Source organism: Neomonachus schauinslandi, chromosome 1 (genome assembly GCF_002201575.2).
Source record: "Neomonachus schauinslandi chromosome 1, ASM220157v2, whole genome shotgun sequence".
In the NCBI taxonomy this organism is placed as follows: domain Eukaryota; kingdom Metazoa; phylum Chordata; class Mammalia; order Carnivora; family Phocidae; genus Neomonachus; species Neomonachus schauinslandi.
This window is the reverse complement of record NC_058403.1, coordinates 126,515,263-126,537,562: the sequence shown is the minus strand read 5'-3', so window position 1 is coordinate 126,537,562 and position 22,300 is coordinate 126,515,263. Positions and strand designations below refer to the sequence as shown.

Below are 22,300 nucleotides of genomic sequence, written 5' to 3'. Positions count from 1 at the left end.
AGACATGGTTTCCCTTCTCATCTTGATCAGTCATTTATGTGTGAGTTCTACTTCACCTACTTCCCCCAAAATTTTGAGGTAGTACACTTGGCCTGATTCCAGGACAAACCAGGAACATGGGGCAGTAAGCCAGCATGCACCCACATTTTTACTGTAATCATGAAAAATGATCAATTAGTGTTTGTGAAATTCTTTGGGTTCATATTACCACAGCCAATATTCCCGGTGCACTTTTATGTGAAGAACAGTGTTCTCAGTGGGGGCAGATTTGCCCCACAGAGAACACAGGCAATGTTTGGAGACACTTTGGGTTGTCACAACTGAGGGATTAGGGATGATGCTCATCATCTGGTGGGTAGAGACCGCAGATACAGCCAAACACGCTACAAAGTACGGGGCACCCTCCACAACAAAATTATCCAGCCCCAAATATCAGTAATGCTGAAATGGAGTGACTCTAATGTGGAAATGTTTTCTCTGTCCGTGTGTGTTTCAGGATTTTATAGAAACCTTGCCAACATTTACAGGATACCATACCCAGGACCTTTTTGGAATGTGGACTAAAGTCTATGACCCTTTATTTTGTGAGGTAAAAGAAAAAAATATCAAAAATTAACTTGCAATCTGATTTTTTGACTTATGCCTATTTTGAAACAGATGAATACACTTTCTTACACTTTTTGGCAGATATATTAATTATGCTTCCTTTGACATTGAAACATAATTCAAGACTTCTTTACATTAAATTGAAAACTGACTTTTTCTCTCCATTATTTATGTTTTCACACTTTCAAAAATTGCAGGCAAAATTGCTTTTCTTCTATGTCTTGCCGTTTACTTATTTTTCAGTCACTCAGGAATGCTGGGCTCCTGTTACGGATTTTAATGAAAAAAAGCAATGTTATTATATAGACAGAGCAAAAAAAAAAGGGGGGGTACCTGATTTCTGGATATAGAAATAAGCAAGACAACTTTAAGCCAGGCTATTGAAATTGGTTTATTGGGAATCTCTTCCTTGCTATACATGCATATGAAATAACCTCTGAAACTCACTTACCATTGGGGTTTTCAAGGCTAACTTGGTATTTTTCACTCACTATGCACCACCTACTGGCCAAAAGGAGTACTCTGTAATCCTGTTTTCCTGACTGGGTTCACTGAATCCTGGGGCAAAATTCTGACCACCCACAGGACTTATATCCACCTCTGATCTTGAGGTCATCATAAGGGCCTGGGGGCCAGCAATTATTTTCACGGTTCCGTGTCAGTAACAAACGACACAATTTGCCCCCCTCCATAACAGTTTATTGACCTTCACATGACCTTCCTGATATTTTCACTTTATCATTAACATCTGTTTCAAGGAAGACTTATTAACCTTATAAAAGACTCTTGAGGGGCACCTGGGTGGCTAGTCGGTTAAGCATCCAACGCTTGGTTTAGGCTCAGGTCATGATCTCAGGATTATGAGATTGAGCCCCATGTCAGGCTCTGCCCTGGGTGTGGCGCCTGCTTGGGATTCTCTTCCTCTTCCTCTGCCCCTACCCACCCCACCACACGCCCCGCCAAAAAAACAAATCTTAAAAAAAAAAAAAAAAAAACTCTTCAATAGAGACAAGAGCCCATTTTTTGGTTCAAGTCTTAATTTTTTTTTTTTTCCTTCCTTACTATGGGTTGATCTGAGCTGTTGCATGATGTGGCCGTGGTGCGTGGTTTCCTTTTCACTTCTTTCCCACTTATTTCCTCCCTAGGCACTCCACTTTGATCTCCTCTCTCAAGTACTCTCTCTCTCTCTCAATCCTACCTTTGAATCTGGATTCTTAATCAACTTTTCATAGCAAGTAAGAAATATCGGCAGGAAGTCTACACCAGTCCGGCTGTCTAGCTTATTCATCCATTTAATACATATTCACCAAGATCCTACTGTGTGTACAGGGCACATTCCCCAGAAGGCAGTAAACTGGAAGCTGATGGGAGTGGAGGGTCTGGTACTGAAGGCTCCAGAAATACATTGCCTCTCCCAGCTGTCCTCTAAGGGCACTCACTCAGCTTTGACAGAAACATCATCTAAGCCTGTCAGTGTCACCTTCCCCCCAGGTTCATAGATCTCTAAACCTTTCATAAAGGAATGAGGTACATTCTTGCCCTACCTCACCCTTACTCTTCAAAATAGGAATCCCCCTTTGCATCCACAGTTCAGCCAAAAGCTATGGACTTGGTAGGAAGGAGCAAATCAGTCTCTGTGAATTTCCCTTCTGAAAATCAATACCACTACTTATCACAAAATAGTTTTCCTAGGGATGCCTGGGTGGCTCAGTGGGTTAAGCGTCTGCCTTCGGCTCAGGTCATGATCCCAGGGTCCTGGGATCAAGTCCCACATCGGGGCTCCCTGCTCAGCAGGGAGCCTGTTTCTCCCTCTCCCGCTCCCACTGCTTGTGCTCTCTCTCTCTGTCAAATAAATCTTTTAAAAAATAAATAAAAAATAAAAAAATAAAGTTTTCCTAGAGAGAAACAACAGGATAAGGCTAGACCCAGTAGTTCTTGTGGGACAAAGAGGACACAAAATCATTTAAAAATACACATTTTCTTCCCTTTTTCTTTGCTACAGAGTGTTCACAATTTCACTTTACCCTCCTGGGCCACAGAGGACACCATGACTAAGCTGAAAGAATTATCAGAGTTGTCCATCCTGTCCCTCTATGGAATTCACAAGCAGAAAGAGAAATCTAGACTGCAGGGGGGTAAGTATATAAAAAAGTAAAAGGACTGTGCTAGATTTGTGGTGGAGTGATGGGGGCCTGAGTGTCGTCCCACCACTAATCAGCTGTGTGACCTTGGACTGGTCCCTTCATCGCTCCTACACTGGTTTCCATTCTTCAAGATGGGGATGATAATGATACCCTCCTCACGGGTTGTAAGGATTAAAATAAATGTGTGTATTCAAAAGTTTGGGACAAACAGTACCCGGTACATAATACACTGTCAATAAACATTATGTGTTTTCATAGTCATTAACGTTACCCACTCTGGGCCTTAGTTTTCCCATCTGGGAAATGGACGCTTTGGGATAAAGCTAAAGGATCCTTTTCATCCTTTCCAGATCAAACGATTAAGGATTTTGTATCTAAGCCCCACGGAAAGCAATTGTGTCTGGCGGCCTATAGGATGAATTTTTCAAGTAGGAAGTATGACAAAAGGGGCCCATTTTCCTGAGGTAGCAATTGTTAAAGTTAGTAAAACATATTTTGCAGACTAATTATGTTATGTAGATTAATACATATTACAATCAATAAATTTATGACACAGCTTAAATTTTTCCATTGGTGTTGAAAGGCATTTATTTCTCAGTGATGCCTCCTTTCAGCTGGATTTGGCCCTTCATAGCATAGGCCATCCTATCATAATAAAAGTAGACCTGGGCAAGAGGCTGCCAAGCTCTTCTAATCAGGATAGGTAGGTGGAAGAGAGAAGGTAGAACCAGGCAGAACAGCAAGAGACGCTGATGCCTCTGAGGTCAATTGCACTGTAGGCCAAGACACCAAAGGGGGCATCACCTCTAGGGGCTGTTAATGTAGACATTAAAAGTGAGGATGGAGAGCAAGAGGAGGTCCATTATGTCAGGTTGACATAACAGTGAAGAAATTCTCAGCCACAGGAGATGTTCCAAGTCATAGACTCTGGACAGTTGGAGAAAAACAGAGCAATCACATCAAGACTCCAACCATTACCAGACCCTCTTCACTGTGGGGTCAGGACCAGTTCAGCAGAGCCCCAGGGGGAGACTTAGAGGCAAAGCATCCTGGCTGTTGGACCAGACTGGGCAGATGTTCACTGGACATGGCCCAGGCAGCAGCCCAATCTGATGTGTAAACAAAAAAGGAGGCAGAGGGTGGACGTTGGTCCCCATTGGCTACACATACACCAGGTCTTAATCCTGAACCACCAGGTACCAGAGGTAGGACCCAATCCCAAGTCACATCAGAGGGTGGAGACAGGGCTCTTGATTGAGTTCCCCCACCCCAGTCAAGATGGTCTGAGCAATTCAGCCCTCACTACTCAACATGCCGTCCATGAAGCAGCAAGAGCATCCCCAAGTCTCTGGTTGGAAATGCAAAATCTCAGGCCCCACCCCGGATGAGCTGAATCAGAATCTGTATTCTCCTGAAATCCCTAGGCACCTCACGAAACATGAAAGTTCAGAAGCACTTCTCTAGATGCAAGAAATGCTGAAGAAATAGTCAGGGAGAGCCAGGCAGAAACTGAGAATAGTCTAATAATAGATGCAGGAGTCTGCATAGGAAGAAAAACTGGGGGATTTCCTCGCAGTTTGTTCATGTTTCCTCTTGTTTTCCTTTGACTACTAGACATTGCATTTCAGGGAAGTAACTTCTCGCTCAATCCGATTTCCCTCTCTTATGAGTGTGTTAAACTAGATTCTGTCTATTAAGAGTCCTTCCCTAAGCTGTTCTTTCAGTCTCAGACTCCAAAGGCAGGTATTTGTGTGAATGCATCTGTCCTATTTTCTGGAGAAGTCCAGGCTATTGACTGGCCAGGAAATTGTTTCCTGAGTGATCCCTGCCAAAACCCGAGTTCAGCCTATTGTTTGGATCTGGCTAGGCCAGGGAGGTTTGGCAACTGCATGCTTGTTGGATGATGAAGCCACTAAACACAATCCTACAGAGAAAACCTGTATAGTCTGGGTGACACAGAGTCACACAGGAACATCAGGATTTTGGCACATTCCGATCTGTGCCAAAACTTTTGTTCAATCAGTTGGTTTTAGGGATGACACAGTTTGGTACTCTGTACTCCTTCACCCACCTCCTTCTACACAGACACACACACACACACACATCACAAAAATTCCTAAGGTTCATTTAGGAATTTTTGATATATGGCTGGTCATATCTGTATTAATGCAAACCTCTCCTTGCTGTGTGCACCAGGTTGGTGTAAGCTACTGCCTGCAAGCCAAATCCAGCCTGCTGCCTATTTTTTATAAATAAAATATGATTGAAACTCAGCCACATTCATTTAGGTAGTGCTATGGCTGTTTTGGGGCTTCACCCCGAGAGGGAACTGTTATGGCCGACCATAGGGTCCACAGAGCCTAAAACACTGACTGTCTGGCCCTTTACAGAAAAAGTATACCAGCCCCTGCTGTAGCTCAAGAGTGTGGGAAGGGAAGTTTTTGTCTTCCAGTCAGTGATATTTTGTCTAGTGTATGCAGTCAGTAAATGATGCAACAGGGGAACTCAGAAACTAGCCTGTGTTACGGGTTAGTCAAATGATTAAGACATGCTGGGTTCAGAGACGTTCAGCCCCTCTGTGCACAGGGTGTGGAATCTTGGGCATGTTGCTGAATATCTCTGAACCTCCGTGCCCCTCCCATAAAACATAATTATTGGCACGCCAGAGCCTGGGGGTAACTGTGGTGGTTACCCCTCGGTTCTTCTGGGGCAAGGTGGACAACCACCCCCAGAACCAAGAGCTGATCTCATATCCCATCATCAACACCGAAGGCTGCTGCAGAGGCACCTGTCGAAGGATAGGTTGCTGATGGGTGATGGTGTTGTCCCTAAAGGACGCTGAGAAAGCCACCTTCGCTGAAGGAAAGTGATGTAGACCTGTTGGAGATGTGGCTTTCAGGTTCTTCTATTCTTAGTCAAGGGAGTCCCAGCATCTACAGAGAGAGCAGACCGCCTCCCTTCTTAATTAACCCTTTATGGTGCCTCTTGGTAGACAGATGAAAAAACAGTCTCTTTGTACTATTTTAGGAGCTTTTTGAGGGCAGGAGTCTGATTCACCTAGCATAGCATCTGACCCATGGTAGCTGCTCAGTGTCTTTGCTGAGTGGACCACAGAGTCGGGAATGACAGTCTGTTAACATCAATGCCCTGCTCTTTACAAAAACAAACTGGTCATTCTGAAGCCAGGAGAGTACACATGTAGTAAAGAAACCACCGGGGTGCCTGGGGTGGCGCAGTTGGTTGAGCTTCTGACTCTTGGTTTCAGCTCAGGTGGTGATCTCCAGGTCGTGGGATCGAGCCCCACATCCCGCTCCACATTCAGCAAGGAGTCTGTTTCAGACTCTCCCTCTGCCCCTCCCCCTGTGCTCTCTCTCTCTCTCTCTCAAATAAATTAATAAACCTTAAAAAAAAAAAACCCACCAGAAATATAAGGAGTCTTCAGGTGATGGTTGTGGAAATCCCTGGGGCACCATGTCCTCAAGCCAGCACCTGCCACCCCAAGATACCACTCAGCCTTCAGTGTCTGCCAAGAGGATGGAGACTCTGAGTTGTGTGCCTGCCCTTCACCACCTCAGGAACAACAACATGAAGGGCAAGAGCTCTCCTCTCTGGAGCCCTCAGATGGAAGATGCTGGCTGCCCCTTAATAGTGATCCCCAGAGTAACCTGGAGAAATAGTCCACAGAAAATATTCCATGACCTATACAGACATCCAGAGAGCTGCTTTCTCCCATGGCCTCCCAATGGTTTGACTCCCAGAGAGTAGAAGCCAGAGGGATGAAGACAGAATAGATGCCAGGCTGTCATTTCAGGGCTGCCCTGGAGAAGAGCACTAGCTAGCAACTGTCTGAAAAATGCCATTTGTAATTCCTTCCAAGTTCCTCAACCTCCTATCTCAAGCTTTGACAAAACCTGGGGATAGTAGGGTCCTCGTGTGTCAATCCAACTCTCCTTGCCCAGCCTGTATATGAGTCACTGTATGTCGCCAGGCCTCAGCTTTCCCACTGTAAATGGGGGATAGAAGTCGGGATTCAGTAAAATAACATAAAGCAAGACCAAAGTAATTTCTTTCCCTTTCTTAAGTTTTAAGAATCATGGCAGGGAGAATCACGAAGTAGGAATTAACAAAAAGTTTAAGCCCATGTTTGGTTCAGCTCCTTTGTTGATCTGTCTTTTCTAAGGTGTCCTGGTCAGTGAGATCCTCAATCACATGAAGAGTGCAACTCAGCCATCAAACCGCAGAAAACTTGTCATGTATTCTGCAGTAAGTGTTTTCACCTCCGCTCAACATCCATTCGGTCAGACAGTGATCTCTTTAAGGCAGGAGCCTCATTTTCTTCATCATCATTTCCCTATTGCCCAGTAGATGGTAGACATTTTAGATATTGATTCTTCAGCTCTCCTAAATATGTGTATAGATGACCACCTAGGTGGTTGGCATTTTTAAATTTTATTTTGTTTTGTTTTTATTTTAAATTTTAATTTTAAAATTAGATACATAATTCTGGCCCTTGAGGAGCTTACAATCTAGGACTGACGAGAAGTCATAAGCACCATGCAGAGCAGTATAGAAATGCAGCGCAAGCAAGTGCTTTGGTGACACAGAGAAGGGAAGCATCACTTCTGTTCCAAACTAAAAGCAGAGCATGAACGGGATGCAGGCAGGGAGAAACGATGTGGAGGTAAAACCACAGACGAAGGCCATGTTTCAAGCCTCCAGGACTAGGAAGAGAGTGGAGCCATTAACTGAGGTGCTCTTGGGCCAGGGGAATGTAACGATTTAGACAACTGGGTTTGAAATGCTAGGGAACTTCCAAATAGAAATCTCCAGGAGGCAAAGGGACTAGAAGAGAGAAGGGGATAAAGAGCCGCAATGTGAAGTTAGAGCCAAACTGGGTGCAGAAAGAAAAAGGGAGGTCTCAGAGAAGACTTCAGCCTTGGGAGCAGAAGCCAGGGAAAGAGGCACTGTTCAGGGGGGCCAGGGAGATTGGGGGGCACGGAGATTCAAGGGGTGCATTGAGCACTGAAATGGCTGTCCGTGGAGTCTGCAATGAGCAGGGAACCCGGACACACAGTATGGGAACTCGGTTTCCCACCCACTTCTCTAGGACAGAGGATTTCTCGGATGTGGTTTGGCTGGAGAAAGCCATGTTTTCATTCTGCAGGAAGATGGAAGGGGTGACTCCAGATACAGGGACGTTTGTTTATCAGCAGAGGTTCTGAATGGTATAAGACAAAGAGCTCATGGACGGAACAGAGTGTGGTCCTTCCTGGAGAGGGGCTTCCGGAAACCAGTCCGTTCTGCCAGTTTCTTTAGTTTCTCATCTGGTTTCCCGTTCTAACTTGTATGATTTCTGGCAAGTTATAAATCTGTAAGTCTAGTTCTTTCTCCAGTAAATCAGTTCTGAGCCCTTTTTAATATGTGTATACTGCCATATAGTTTAGGCAACCAGATGTTATGCCCATTTTGTAGATACAGAAGCTGAGGACTTTCAAAGATTATGTAATTAATTAGTGGCCAAACTGGGACTGAAAACCAGCCCTATGCCTTCCAGCCACTCTGGGATAAACAATTAACAATTATTTTTCAGCTATGCGCTCTATCTCCTCACATTTTAACCTCTCTGTCATTTATAATCTTATATGTTCTTCCCCAACTTTACTTTTTTAAGATTTTTTAATTCATTTCTTTGAGAAAGAGAGACAACACAATCAGGGAGAGGTAGAGGAAGAGGGAGAAGCAGACTCCCCACGGAGCAGGGAGACTGACACGGGGCTCGATCCCAGGACCCTGGGATCATGACCTGAGCCAAAGGCAGATGCTTAACCGGCTGAGCCACCCAGGCACCCCTTTTCCCCAACTTTAAAATCACACATTATTCTAATCTGCAGAAGAAATATAATCTAGCATTAATATGTTCCAAAATATTTTAAAACATAATGAAAATCAATGAAACAAGCTAAAACAGAGATGTTCCACTGGGAAAAAGCATGGTACAAAACCCGAACACTAGACTCAAATTTACTTTCCTCCATTTTGGGGTTATATGACATTAAGCAAGTTACTTAATTTATCTGGGTTTGTTCATCTTTTTAATGGGAATAATGATATGTAAAAAAAAAGCGTACTGCCTCGCACACAACAGATGCTCCACCAAAATTAGTTCTTCCCTTCTAACATGGGGGTATGGCAAATTTAAGTGAATCAGAAACCATAGTTCTCTACAAGTGCTTAATACTACCCGTGGAATGTACATCTGAACCAGAGGTAAAGATCAAAAATGATTTATTTCAAATCCCCACAGCATGACACTACCGTGAGTGGCCTACAGATGGCACTAGATGTTTACAATGGACTCCTTCCTCCCTATGCTTCCTGCCACATAATGGAATTGTATCTTGAGAAGGGGTAAGTATCTAAGAGGTGCTTTTCTTTCTTTTTTTTTTTTTTTAAGGTTTCATTTATTTGACAGAGAGAAAGACAGCCAGAGAGGGAACACAAGCAGGGGGAGTGGGAGAGGGAGAAGCAGACTCCCTGCTGACCAAGGAGCCCGATGCGGGGCTCAATCCCAGGACCTTGGGATCATGACCTGAGCTGAAGGCAAACACTTAATGACTGAGCCACCCAGGAGCCCCTCTAAGAGGTGTTTTTCACAATTAATACCACTGGCCCCCAGGTTTTGTTATTATTATTAGCTTAAATTTTTTAAAAATATTTAATTTTCAGTTAGGTACATAAATTTAAAATCATAAACTGAACATAATAAAAAATAAATAAATAAAATCATATACTATGTAAAGTAATTCCCTAAGTTAAAAATATTGCTACTTTTCCACTTTCAAATTTCATGAAACAATTTATCCAAACTCTTTGTATGAATCTTAATTTGTGTCTTCACCATTAGGGCCAATTTTGAGTCCCCTAAAACTGTTTTCCAGATATATTAACTAATAAGGGTAATTTTGGCTGCTGTACAAATGAACCTCAGGTTCTCAGTGGCTTATCCCAATGGACATTTCTTTCCCATTCATCTAATACTCCAATAGGGATGTCCCTCACTTGTGGCGCCTGGTGGCTCAGTTGGTTAAGCGTCCAACTCTTGATTTTGGTTTAAGTCATGATCTCAGGGTTGTGAGATAAAACCCGACATCAGGCTCAGCACTGGCCATGGAGCCTGCTTTAGATTCTCTCTTTTCCTTTTCCTCTGCCCCTCCCCCCCTAAAAAAAAAAAGGAGAGAGGATGTCCCCGGCCATTAGGAGGTGACTCACCCATGATGTAATTTGGGGACCAAGGTTCCATCTTTTTAAGGTCTATAGTAAGGCTTTAACTGCCATAGATACACTAGTGAGTCCTCTTTTTTTAAAGATTTTATTGATTTTTTTGAGAGAGAGAGAGAACATGAGCCAGGGGAGGGGGAGAGGGAGAAGCAGGCTCCCCGCTGAGCAGGGAGCCCGATGCGGGGCTTGATCCCAGGATCCTGGGATCATGACCGGAGCCGAAGGCAGATGCTTAACTGACTGAGCCACCCAGGCGCCCCTAGTGATTCCTCTCTGATGGATTTGGGCAAAGTATATTGAAAGGATTCACAATTTTAAATCCATAAGAACATTCATGATTCAGGGGAAGAAGTCAAAATATCAACATTAACAGAAGTTTGGAAGAAGTTGATTCCAAAGCCCTCGTGGATGACTTAGAGGGATTTAAGACTTCAGTGCAGATGTGGTAGAAATAGTGAGACAACTAGAACTAGAAGTGGAGCCTGAGGATGGGACTGACTTGTTGCGATCTCATGATAAAACTAATGGATGAGGAGTTGCTTCTTATGGATGAGCAAAGAAAGTGGTCTCTTGAGATGGAAACTACTCCTGGTGAAGATGCTGGGAACATTGTTGAAATGACAACAAAGGACTGATAATATCACATAAACTTAATTGTTAAAGCAGCAGCAGGGTTTGAGGGGATTGACTCTAATTTTGAAAGAAGTTCTACTATAGGTAAAATGCTATCAAACAGCATCACATGCTACAGAGAAATCATTTGTGGAAGTAAGAGTCAGTCAATATGGCAAACTTCACTGTTGCCTTATTTTAAGAAATTGCCCCAGCCGCCCCAGCCTTCAGCAACCACCACCCTGGTCAGTAAGCAGCCATCAACACTGAGGCAAGACCCTCCCAGCAAAAAGATTACCACTTGCTGAAAGCTCAGATGATGGTTAGCATTTTTTTTAGCAACAAAGTATTCTTAATTATAGACGTAACACTATTGTACACTTAATAGACTACTATATAGGATAAACATAACTTTTATATGCACTGGGAAACCAAATAATTCATTTGATTCACTTTATTCTGATATTTGCTTTATTGTGGTGGTCTGAAACAAAACCCACAATATCTCCAAGAAATGTGTGTAGTCACTTGGTCCCACCTACATGCAAGGGAATCTGGGAAATGTCACTTTTCAGCCATAACTCTATTATATGGAAAGAGAATCATGAATTTTGATCAACTATTAGTCATCTTTGCCGTATCATCTTGAGATAAACGATGCTATTACTGGGAAAGTCATCCCAGGGTATAAGTAGTCATTCACATAATATTCGGAAGTTTTTAAAAACATATCTCTAAATGAACATTTGTGGTTACTACTGTGTATGTGGCTTTTAAAAGCAAAGTTTTTTTATTTTTATTTTTTTAAAGATTTTATTTATTTGAGAGAGAGGGAGACAGCGAGAGAGGGAACACAAGCAGGAGGAAAGGGAGAGGGAGAAGCAGGCTTCCCACTGAGCAGGGAGCCCGAAGCGGGGCTCGATCCCAGGACTCTGGGATCATGACCCAAGCCGAAGGCACATGCTTAATCACTGAGCCACCAGGCACCCCAAAAGTGAAGTTTTTTTTAAAGATTTATTTATTCATTTTAGAGACAGAGACAGAGCACAAGCAAGAGGGGCAGAGAGAGAGGGAGAGAATCTCAAGCAGACTTTGCATCTAGCGCCGAGCCCGAATGGGGGCTCCAATCCCATGACCACGAGATCATGACCTGAGCCGAAACCAAGAGTCGGATGCCTAAACAACTGCACCACCCAGGCGCCCCTGAAAGTGACATTTTAGAAGGCTTGTTTGCAGTTGTGAGGTTACTACCCCAAGAATGATCACTAAATCCTACTACCGTTTCTCTCCTGCCTCTTTGGCAAATGAGTCCATAAGGCCCTCATACTAGTTTTATAAGGTTGGCATACACCTTGTTTTTTCAAATAAAGTATCAAATAATGAGGGAGTATAAGAACTTAGGTATACACCCACACTCTCTTTCTGAGGTGTAATTTTGACAAAGTCTGGATGTATATTTAAGCACATGTGTTAAATATTGCTCAGTTCCAGGTTTATTGCCTGGATAAGGAAAGCAGAGATACTTTCATTCAGAGGAAAACCTAAAAGAAATCCTGAGAGAGGAAAAGAGAAAATGAAGCAAATGAGAATCATGAAGGGGAGAGAATAAGAGAAGGAAAACCCAATACCCTACCTGCCCCCCACTTCTTACTCAGAGGCTCATCAGATCACCCCAATTCCCCCAACCATCGCCTCTCAGCTCCCTCTCCAATTAAGTATCCTGGTCCCCACCTCTTTTGCCCCTGGTTATCTAACAAACCAGCCCTCCCATTTCCACCCTCTGGATCTGGTCAACCTGCCCCAATCTCCCCACTCCCACACTTAAGTTAGCTAATATCTACTCACTCCTGTAAATTCTTCTCCTCTTAACTTGTGTCTTCTTAACTTCTTTTTTTTAAGATTTTATTTATTTGAGAGAGAGAGTGCGTGCATGGGCGGAAGGAGCAGAGGAAGAAGCAGGCTTCCCGTGGAGCAGGGAGCCCAATGCGGGGCTTGATCCCAGAACCCTGGGATCATGACCTGAGTTGAAGGCAAATGCTTAACCGACTGAGCCACCCAGATGCCCCTAACTTCTTAACTTCTAACTACAGCTGACATAGGCCAGGTGGAAAATAATTCAATGGCAGTTCAACAACACAGAACTAACAGCTCCGTCTTCTACCTTCCTCCACCAGGGAGTACTTCGTAGAGATGTACTACCGGAATGAGACCCAGCATGAACCATACCCCCTCACGTTGCCAGGCTGCACTCCCAGCTGTTCTCTGACGGAGTTTGCTGAGCTGGTTGCCCCTGTGATTCCCCAAGACTGGTCCACGGAGTGTATGCCCACCAGCAATGACCAAGGTACTGGGGATGTTATGGATTAGAAAGGCAGAGTACCCTTTCTCCAGGCAGATGGTGGCTTTGAGAATATAACTCGGCCATCACCCCCAGCTTTGAAGGAAATGGGTTTGGGGTGATAATTGTCTGTTTCAGGGACCCCCAATTTCAGTCAACTCCTACCTCTCCACCAGGTCCTGCCCCCACTTGGCCTAAACTTTGACTTGGTTTTTTCAGTGTTAATAGAAAAGGACGTGTCAAAAGAGAATCAGAGATAAAGTTTAGATCAAATTTCATGGGGCTGCCATGAGCTATATGATTGGCCACATAGAATGTTTTGGGTTTGTTTATTTTTTTTTAAGAACTCCCAGCTATCACTTGAGCAGGATTAAATGAGGTCGTTCTTTAAGTGTCGGAAGTGAAACAGATTTCAAACAAAATCCACAATCTAGAGTGAGAGCAAGGAAGGGAAGAAGTTAATCCTAGGCAGATGGGCAAAGGACCAGCTTATCTATTAGTTCCAGCCTTCTCACAAGGAGAGGCAGAGAAATGGATACAGTGGAGCGATCCAGAGAAATCATCTACACTGGGAAACTGGTACTATCTTTTTCTATTTATGTTAAAACGTATTGGGTAGGAAATCTGAAAAGTAAATACCTCTTTGTGTCCTTTAGCCCTGGAAAATCCACGTTACTTTTGAAGAAACCAAAAGCAAACTTGCCAGAAAACTTTGCTGTCTATAATATATACGACAGCTCTTGGAGCACAAACATCCTAGCGAATAAGTAATTTTATTTAGGTGCACAACACATCAGAGATGAGAGCCCTACGTCAGTGGTTTCTCTTGAAGATGGTAAGAGATGTTGACTCTGGAGTTGATTTAAGAGAGAAAGTACAATGACATGTATCAGACTGGAACAAAATTAGAAATGTAAGAATGTTCTAAATGCCTCCAAGATCAAAACTCACTGGAATGTCAAAGGTATGGCTGTGTGATAGCTTTTCTGGGGACAAAAGGGATGTGTAAGGCTTTGATCCTGATACCTTCAGAAAACCTAAGCAAGCTCACAGGTCCTGCGGAAACGACTCACTGTACGAGAAGAAATCGTGTGCAAATGACACTCTTTAGAGTCCTGTAGATTTGCCGGGTGGCAGATGCAACACGTCTAGAGAACACTGTGCCACGTTACTGTTACAGATAAAGATGAAATGGTTTCTAGAGATGGTTTCTACTGGATGCCAGAGTCCAGAGCAAAGCCATTCCCTTGCCTAGTGGGTTATGGGATGACTGACATTAGACAGTGATTCATATATTTATTTGTATTATTTTTTTCCCAAGTAAATATTTGCCCCAGCGCTACCATCTAATTACCCTTCCTCCCCTGTGCATGTACCTTTCCTCCAGCAGTAAGCCAAATGTAAAAGAGTGAATAAAATCACTAGTAGGGAGTTCAAAAACATTACTTTTATAATGAATTGTGAAAAATGTGTGTGTGTTTAATTAGAATAAAATCCCGGAAGGACAGATTTGAGGGGTTCTAGTTTTGTTTGGGGATTTTATTTTAATGTAACCAGAGGGAAAATATTAATGTAAAGTAAAAATGATTTTGACTGGCTTAGATGAATATTTTACATTGAAAATGTATTTAGTTTGGACTTTACTGCTTCAGAAAAAGGCTAAGCTGATGGATGGCTCTACTTCATCTATTAATGGGGAACTTGTAAGAAAACACCCTTGGAAAATGTACAATGTAGCGGGGAAGCAAAAAGATACAGATTACACAGAATAACAAGGCTTATATCTTACTACAAGGGTTGCTAGGGGACAAGAGTTAACTGGATTCAGAGGGAGGGAGTCAGTAAGGAATGGCACAAAAGGCTACCTGTAAGAGGTAAGAGCTGCACCATCTGAAATCAGTTTGGATGGTGGTTTCTAATGGTGTGGTACAAGGTACTAGAAAGCCATTTATCAAATGTCTTAGTGGCTTGAACCTGGAAAGGATAGGGGAGTTACTCAGCAGAAGATTCTGGGTCGGGGCGCCTGGGTGGCTCAGATGGTTAAGCATCTGCCTTCAGCTCAGGTCATGAGCCCAGGGTCCTGGGATCGAGCCCCACATTGGGCTCCTTGCTCAGTGGGGAGCCTGCTTCTCCCTCTACCCCTCACCCCACTCGTGCTTTCTCTCGTGTGCACTCTCTCTCAAATAAATAAATAAAACCTTCAAAAAAAAAAAAAAGATACCAGTATCAACAACTCAGTATTCAAAAAGAGTGAAACTAATTACAAAATATGTCAATAAAAAGAAAACTTAGGGATTGTGCTGGAGCTAGTGCTTACCAACCTCAAGAGTGGAATGTGCACATCCCTTCCCAACTCTGAATTCAAAGACTTGACTTCAGCTGTGTGAAATTGGTCATGGTGTCAGAGCAGGAGCATTTTCACCACAGAAATCAGCATATGCCACAAATCAAAGTTTTTTTGTGTGTGTTTTTGATCCAGTTTACTAGCACACCACTGGTTTTAGCTCATAGGGAGCTTATTAAGAGTCTATAACATGAGGGGCGCCTGGGTGGCTCAGTCGTTAAGCGGCTGCCTTTGGCTCAGGTCATGATCCTGGGGTCCTGGGATCGAGCCCCACATCCGGCTCCCTGCTCAGCGGGAAGCCTACTTCTCCCTCTCCCACTCCCCCTGCTTGTGTTCCCTCTCTAGCTGTGTCTCTCTCTGTCAAACAAATAAATAAAATCATAAAAAAAAAAAAGAGTCTATAACATGAGGTGGTCTCCAACAAAGTGAATTCAATAACTGAACTCCTTTAAGGAAAAAGGATTAGATTTGTTCCGTGGTCTCAAAGAGTGATGCTTGGGGCAGCAGGTAAAAATTTCAGAAAGACTGTGATCAGTGTTGGGTAAAAATTTCAGAAAGACAGACTGTGATCAGTGTTGGGAAATTCCTGGAACAGGCAGTCCTATTTGCCTTGACAGAGACACCATTAAGCAGGCCAAAGTACACAAGGTTATAGACATTGAATGATTCCTTAGTAGGGCCACAAAATTTAGCAAATAAAAGTATAGGGTGCTCAGATACATTTGAATAATAGCTTTAACTGCTGGATTTTTATATGTTGGGGGGGGAAAAAGATGGTTACAGAACATTTCGGGTGTCCTGAGAAAGCCAATACAGAAAGCAGGACAGACCATTAAATACAGGACAAATCTTGGACATGCAGAATGCCTGGCAACGGCGCCACCCATGAAATCCTACCCATACCTGTAAGCAGTGTTATTCACCAGTTCTAGTAGACCCAATCAATTTCATTCTCCTATCAACTAAATTAAGCAGAATCTTTGCTGGGAAATTCATAAGTCTAAGTTCCATACTACGTTACTTGAAAATGATAAAATTCTTTCTTTAGAAAATACGTCCTTGGGACTTTCTTGGGTGGCTCTATCGTTAAGCATTTGCCTTCAGGTCAGGTCATGATTCCAGGGTGCTGGGATCAAGCCCCGCATTGGGCTCCCTGCTCAGTGTGGAGTCTGCTTCTCCCTCTCCCTCTGCCACTTCTCCTGCTTCTCTCTCTCTCTCAAATAATTAAATAAAATCTTTTTAAAAATTTAGAAAATACTTCCTTAATTCCAAAATTTTACTGATACTGTCAGACTTTCTTTGCTAGCCGTCTCCCAAACCCTCTCTCAATCTCCAACATCACATATTTAGTGGGAAGGAGAATTACTGGTGGGAAGCTCTAGTTTCCCCTTATAATCTTTGTAAAGCTGAGACTCTGCACATTAAATATGCACATGCCCAAGGCAAGATCCAGAACTTTTTCCTCCTTGACTCTTCAGACAATGCCTAGAATCTGGTACCTTCAGTCAAAATTTACTAATTGAATAAATGTTCAGCCCTGGGTTGTCTGGGTGGCTCAGTTGGTTAAGCGTCCCACTCTTGATTTCGGCTCCGGTCATGATCTCAGGACTGTGAGATCCAACCCCAAGTTGGGCTGCCTGCTCAGCAGGGCATCTGTTTAAGATTGTCTCTCTCCCTCTCCATCTGCTTCACCCACCACTCTGTCTCTCTCTCTCTCTCTCTCTAAAAATAAATAAATTAACCTTTAAAAATAAATAAATAAATGTTCAGCCCTTCATACTTAGCCTGACCTCTTCATGGCTGGACCCAGATATCAGAAGCCTAGAACCTAATTGTTCAATAAATAGGGGAGAAAAGCTATTAATGAGCCTCAAATGTGACTGTACTATAAAGACCCAGTCACTGACTACATATACATATGTATATGCCAATTTGTCTGTGTTATATGGTTGTTTTCCACATAGTTACCTGGGCATTCTCTTGTTCCCCCATTGCTATTTAGAGCCCCTGTTCCATGATACCCCTTCCAGCACTTCCCCTCCCTCAGAGAGAAGGCCAATTACAGCACCTGTTTCTCATTCTTGTTGCCACTATCATCAGTTTCCCAGGACATGTGTCATCATTCATTAATGACATTGGGAACTTGCTTTGGTATACACCAACTCACTCCTCACTCCCTGTCCTCATCTAGGCAATTCTGATATCACAATAGTGGTCCATCCCGTACCCTGCCCACCACAGCAATATCCAACCTAGATTAAACCAACCACACAGTTTCTGCATTCTGACCGGCTGAGTGAAGCAGAAGCCTATTGTTACCACTGCAAATTAGGAATATTGAAATTTCTATTCCAACCCCAGCTGGATCTTTCAACACTGCTTGGCAAACGTATTCACCCTTACTGGACTCTTTTCCTATATTCTACAGGAAAGCCTTGTTATTTTCCCCAAACTTTTAATCTTGGCTTCTTTAATTCTTATGAGATATCCTGAGAAGAGCAAGATAGTCCATTGAAAAGTCTTTTAGGTTCTCCTGTCACTACCTCAAAATATCTTAGTAGCCCAAACCTGCCTTTTCTGCTGCCCCTCAGGAAAACATGTTCCTCCTTGAGTTACCTAACTCCTTTCCTCATGCATATGATCCCACCCCTCATCTCCTGGGACCTCGCTGAATCTTAGCTTCATTTTACTTCCTCTGCACTGGCTTCCTTCTACTAGGAACATGCCCAAATCTCTCATCAAAGAACAGCTCCAAGCACCTGCTCTCACTCTCTTCAATCCCAATTTTCTTGAACTAATCATTTACATTCTGTATTTCCTCATCTCTCTCTCACTCCTGAACTTTTCGAAAAAATGACGTTTTTCCCTCCATCTCTCTTTGGAAACATCCCTTTTGAAAGTCACTGGTGCCTAATTCAGCAACTTGTCTTCATTTTCCTACCAATATCACATATCCCCATTTTACAGAGAAGAAAACTGAGCCTCAGAAAATAACATGCCAGTGGTAGGGTCAGGATTCAAGCCTCACACTCGTCAACACCATAGTTCTACTGTATCATCTTCCTTCTCCATCCTACACTGGCTTGTTGACTATTCATCCCCCTGGGACAAAATTCCCCAAAATTAAATTAGTGGATCAAAGAATATGAATATTTAATAAACAGTAGCTATTTTTTGAGTACCTATTATGTACCTAATAGGTGCCTATAGAGGAAGCATTAAGTCTGCTGAGGAAACAGCAACAAGACAAGAAAATTGTCCCCATGTGACCTAGACCCCTTGGCGAGGTGGGGGAGGGAGGCAGGCAAGGAGGACAGGGGGATAAAGAATTAAACAAGCCCTAATGGTTTTAAGTATGGTGAATACTATAGTAAAGGACATATGGGAAAGGCAATTCGCTTAAGTCTAAAAGGTCAGAGAAGACATTTCAAAGGGGGTGATGTTTAAACCAAAGCCTGAAGGAGAGAAAGAATTAACTGGATGAGTGGAGGTGAGGAAAGATGAAAATGTTACAAACAAAAGAAAATGTGTAGAAGCCCAAAGGCTAGAGACAGCATGGGGCATTTTAGGAATTAGGAGGAGTATGTCTGGTTAGAGCGCAAAGATGCTGAGGAGGTGGGCATTAAGTGTCTCAGGTCAAGTTGAGTAGGTCTGGCCATTAAAAGGTTTTAGGCAGATAGGAGCACCTGGGTGACTCAGTCGGTTAAGGTCATGATCCCAGCGTCCTGGGATGGAGCCCCCAAGTCAGGCTTCCTGCTCAGCGGGGAGTCTGCTTCTCCCTCTCCTGCCCCTCTCCCTGCTTCCTCTCCCTCACTCTCCCTCAAGTAAATAAAATCTTTAAAAAAAAAAAAGAAAGAAAGGTTTTAGGCAGAGGACCTATGACGGGACAGGCTTCTTGTTTTAGAAAGACCTCTGCCTTCAGTGGGGAGCGTGGACTGGAGAGCAGTGGGACTGCAGGCAGGGAGCATGGCTGGGAGGCTGTTGCAGTCATCCAAGGATGAGAGTGAGGGCAGACTTATTCAAAGGGGAAAGAGGAAGTGTAGACAGGACTTGGGGAGTAACAGCAAGAGGAAAAGGCTTTTAATACTTATTGCCAAAATAGTTTTCAGAAAAGTAGTGCTGATTCACACTGCCTTCAGCAGCCTTCTCGTGCTCCCATGTGGTGAGAGGGCTTTCAGTCATTTCCAGCACTGTCTCTTTGCAGTAAGATACGACGGATCACTCCCTCTTTTTCTCAGATTCTAGAACATTACTCTGTCAAACTTACAAAATCCTTCACAGCACAAGGTAGTGTATAATTTAAAAAATTAAGGAGAGAGAGAGAGAATCTCTCCTGAGTGTTTTCTATGTCCTCAGACTCATACCTTCCTCCAGCCCCCTAAATGATCAGGTCCTTGGTGCCCTCACTCCACCCTCCCCATGGGCCACTATTACCCAGGCCTTCATCTTCTACACCTACAATCCTTATTTCCATGTCTCCATACAGAAGACCTGTGTTTTCCAGCTGCCTACTGACCCTTTCTACGAGGATAATAAGCCTACATTTGAAATGAAATTTTATGTTATCTCCTCCACTCCAAACTGACCCTTTTTAATGTGTTTCCAATCTCAGTTCATAGCCTAATCATCTTCTTCACCCAAACTAGAACCCATGAGTGGTCGTGATTCCACTTCCTTTGACCAGTACATTTATCCATGACAGAGCCCATCGGTTCTACTTCAGGAGTATGCTAGAATTCCCTCATCCGCATCGTCAGGACCACACGTCCAGCACTGAGCCCTCAGTATCTTGTCAAAGGCATTTCTATAGGCAGCAGGCCTAGAGTGTCTCCACCATCCTATCTTTCTCTGCAGTTGTTTTCTTGTTTTATTTTTTTTTTTTAAGATTTTATTTATTTATTTGAGACAGAAAGAGAGAGCACATGAGAGGGAGGAGGGTCAGAGGCAGAAGCAGACTCCCCGCCAAGCAGGGAGCCCGATGCGGGACTCGATCCCGGGACCCCAGGATCATGACCTGAGCCGAAGGCAGTCGCTTAACCAACTGAGCCACCCAGGCGCCCTGTTTTCTTGTTTTAAACACAAATTGGGCCATGTCACTTCCATGTGTCATACTTGTTGATGATTTCCACGTGCCCCATGACAAACCAGACCTTCAAAGACCTAGGCCCCAACCTACCTCTCTGGTCTCAACTCACCAGGAACTATACTCCAGCCACGTGCAGCTGCTCGTTGGCACTCTTGTGCAACTCATTCTGTCTCATGGCAAAGTCTTATTTACTTCAAAGTCCAGCTCAAATCTTAGCATTTTCTGAGAAGGCTTTCCAACCTCTTTCTCTTCTAAATAGAAAGCTTTGTATTAATCTCAGCTTTTTCTCTACTCCAATGGCAAGTCTTTTACACTTTTATTTTACTATTTATCACATGATCTCATAATTGTCTATCTGGTTCTCCCACTAGATATTGATGATCCCAAAAGCAGGGATCATGGAACCCCAGAACCCAATACTGGGTTAGGCCAATAGGTGGCCTAGCATATGGTGTGTGCCCACTGCATGTCTGGGAAAGAATGAAGGAGGAAAAAAGATTGAGAAAGCATATTCCATGGGACTACTATGACAACATAGCCAAAAAAATTGAAAATAAATTTCCAAGTACAGAAAGTCACCCATGAACATTAATTTTAAAGATTCATTAGTCTCTGCCTTCTTCCCTCATTTCCATTTATTCCTTTCCTTCCTTCCTCAAGTCTATTCAGTTCCCTCCACCTTTATATTATAACTCCATTCACAGTGGTAATGGCACCAGGATCTAATTTTATTAATATTCACCTTCTCATGATGCTAAGAGGCATCCTGACATCATGAGAAAAGCACTGAACTACGAATTGAGAACCTGTGAGTTCTAGATCATTAATTCTTTCCACAAATATTTATTGAGCACCTGCCATGTGCCAGGTCCTATTCTAAGTGCCTGGGATATATTCATGAACAAAAAAGACAAAGATTTCTGCCTTCATGAGGCTTATGTTCCATTAGAGGGAGAGAGGGATGGGTAATAAATAGTAAACATAATAAATAAATACTTTGGAAGGTGAGAATCCCAAGTGTCAAGCTGGGGGTGGGCGTGGGGAAGGGGCATATTGGTTGCACCTTTAAATAGAAAGCCCTCACTGAGAAGATGAAATTTGAGGAGTGCCTGGGTGGCTCAGTTGGTTAGGCATCTGACTTTTGATTTCAGCTCAGGTCCTGATCTCGGGGTTGTAGGATCGAGCCCCACATCGAGCTCCAGTTTCAGCAGGGAGTCTGCTTCAGATTCTTTCCTTCTGCCCTTCCCCCTGCTCACTCACTCTCTCTCCCTCCCTCTCTCTCTCAAATAAATAAATCTAAAAAATAGAAGAAGATGAGATTTGAGCAAAGAAGGTGATGGAGTTACCTAAGCAGAGATTCATGAGCAGAGCATCTAGGCGATGGTAGCAACTACAGCAAAGGCAGTAAATGGGGGTGTTTCTGGCATGTCTAAGGAACAACAAGAAGGCCCATGTGGACAAAAGAGTAAGTGAAAGGAGAGTGGTAGGAGAGGAACGCCAAGAGGTTAATCAGGCCAGATGATATAGAGTCTCATAAACTGTTATCATTAGGACTTTGGCTTTCATTCTGAGTGAGATGAGCATTCATTGCAGACTTTGTTTTAAGTAGAGGAGTGTCGTGATTTGACTTGAAGTCATTTGGCTGCTGTGTTGAAAATAGATTGTAGGGGAGAAAGGATAGAAACTAGGGAACAAGTCAGGAGGATGTTGTAATAATTCTGGCAAAAGTTGATTATGGTTCAAAACAGGGCGGTGGCAGAGAAGAGGAGAAATCCCTGGTTTCTGGATATAGTTTTTGGTAGAACCAACAGGATTTCCTGACAGATTGATTACAGAATGTGAGAGAAAGAGAGGAGTCAAGGAAGTTTCCAAGACTTTGGGGCTGAGACGCT

At 43.3% G+C, this 22,300-nt stretch overlaps 1 protein-coding gene across 4 annotated transcripts in view; it reads left to right on the top strand.

Annotated features, from left to right (window-relative positions):
- The window catches only part of ACP3 (acid phosphatase 3), a 44,960-nt gene that overhangs the window by 19,826 nt on the left and 2,834 nt on the right, over positions 1 to 22,300 (top strand). For 2 of the 4 annotated variants that reach the window (XM_021678895.1, XM_021678893.1), the window contains 5 exons: positions 497 to 589; positions 2,609 to 2,741; positions 6,931 to 7,013; positions 9,055 to 9,158; positions 12,815 to 12,984. In XM_021678895.1, coding sequence (XP_021534570.1) covers positions 497 to 589; positions 2,609 to 2,741; positions 6,931 to 7,013; positions 9,055 to 9,158; positions 12,815 to 12,984 — 583 coding nt within the window. Of the gene's footprint in view, positions 1 to 496; positions 590 to 2,608; positions 2,742 to 6,930; positions 7,014 to 9,054; positions 9,159 to 12,814; positions 13,008 to 13,634; positions 14,751 to 22,300 lie in introns of those variants that run through there. The other 2 variants (XM_021678894.1, XM_044920456.1) reach the window with 2 other exon arrangements.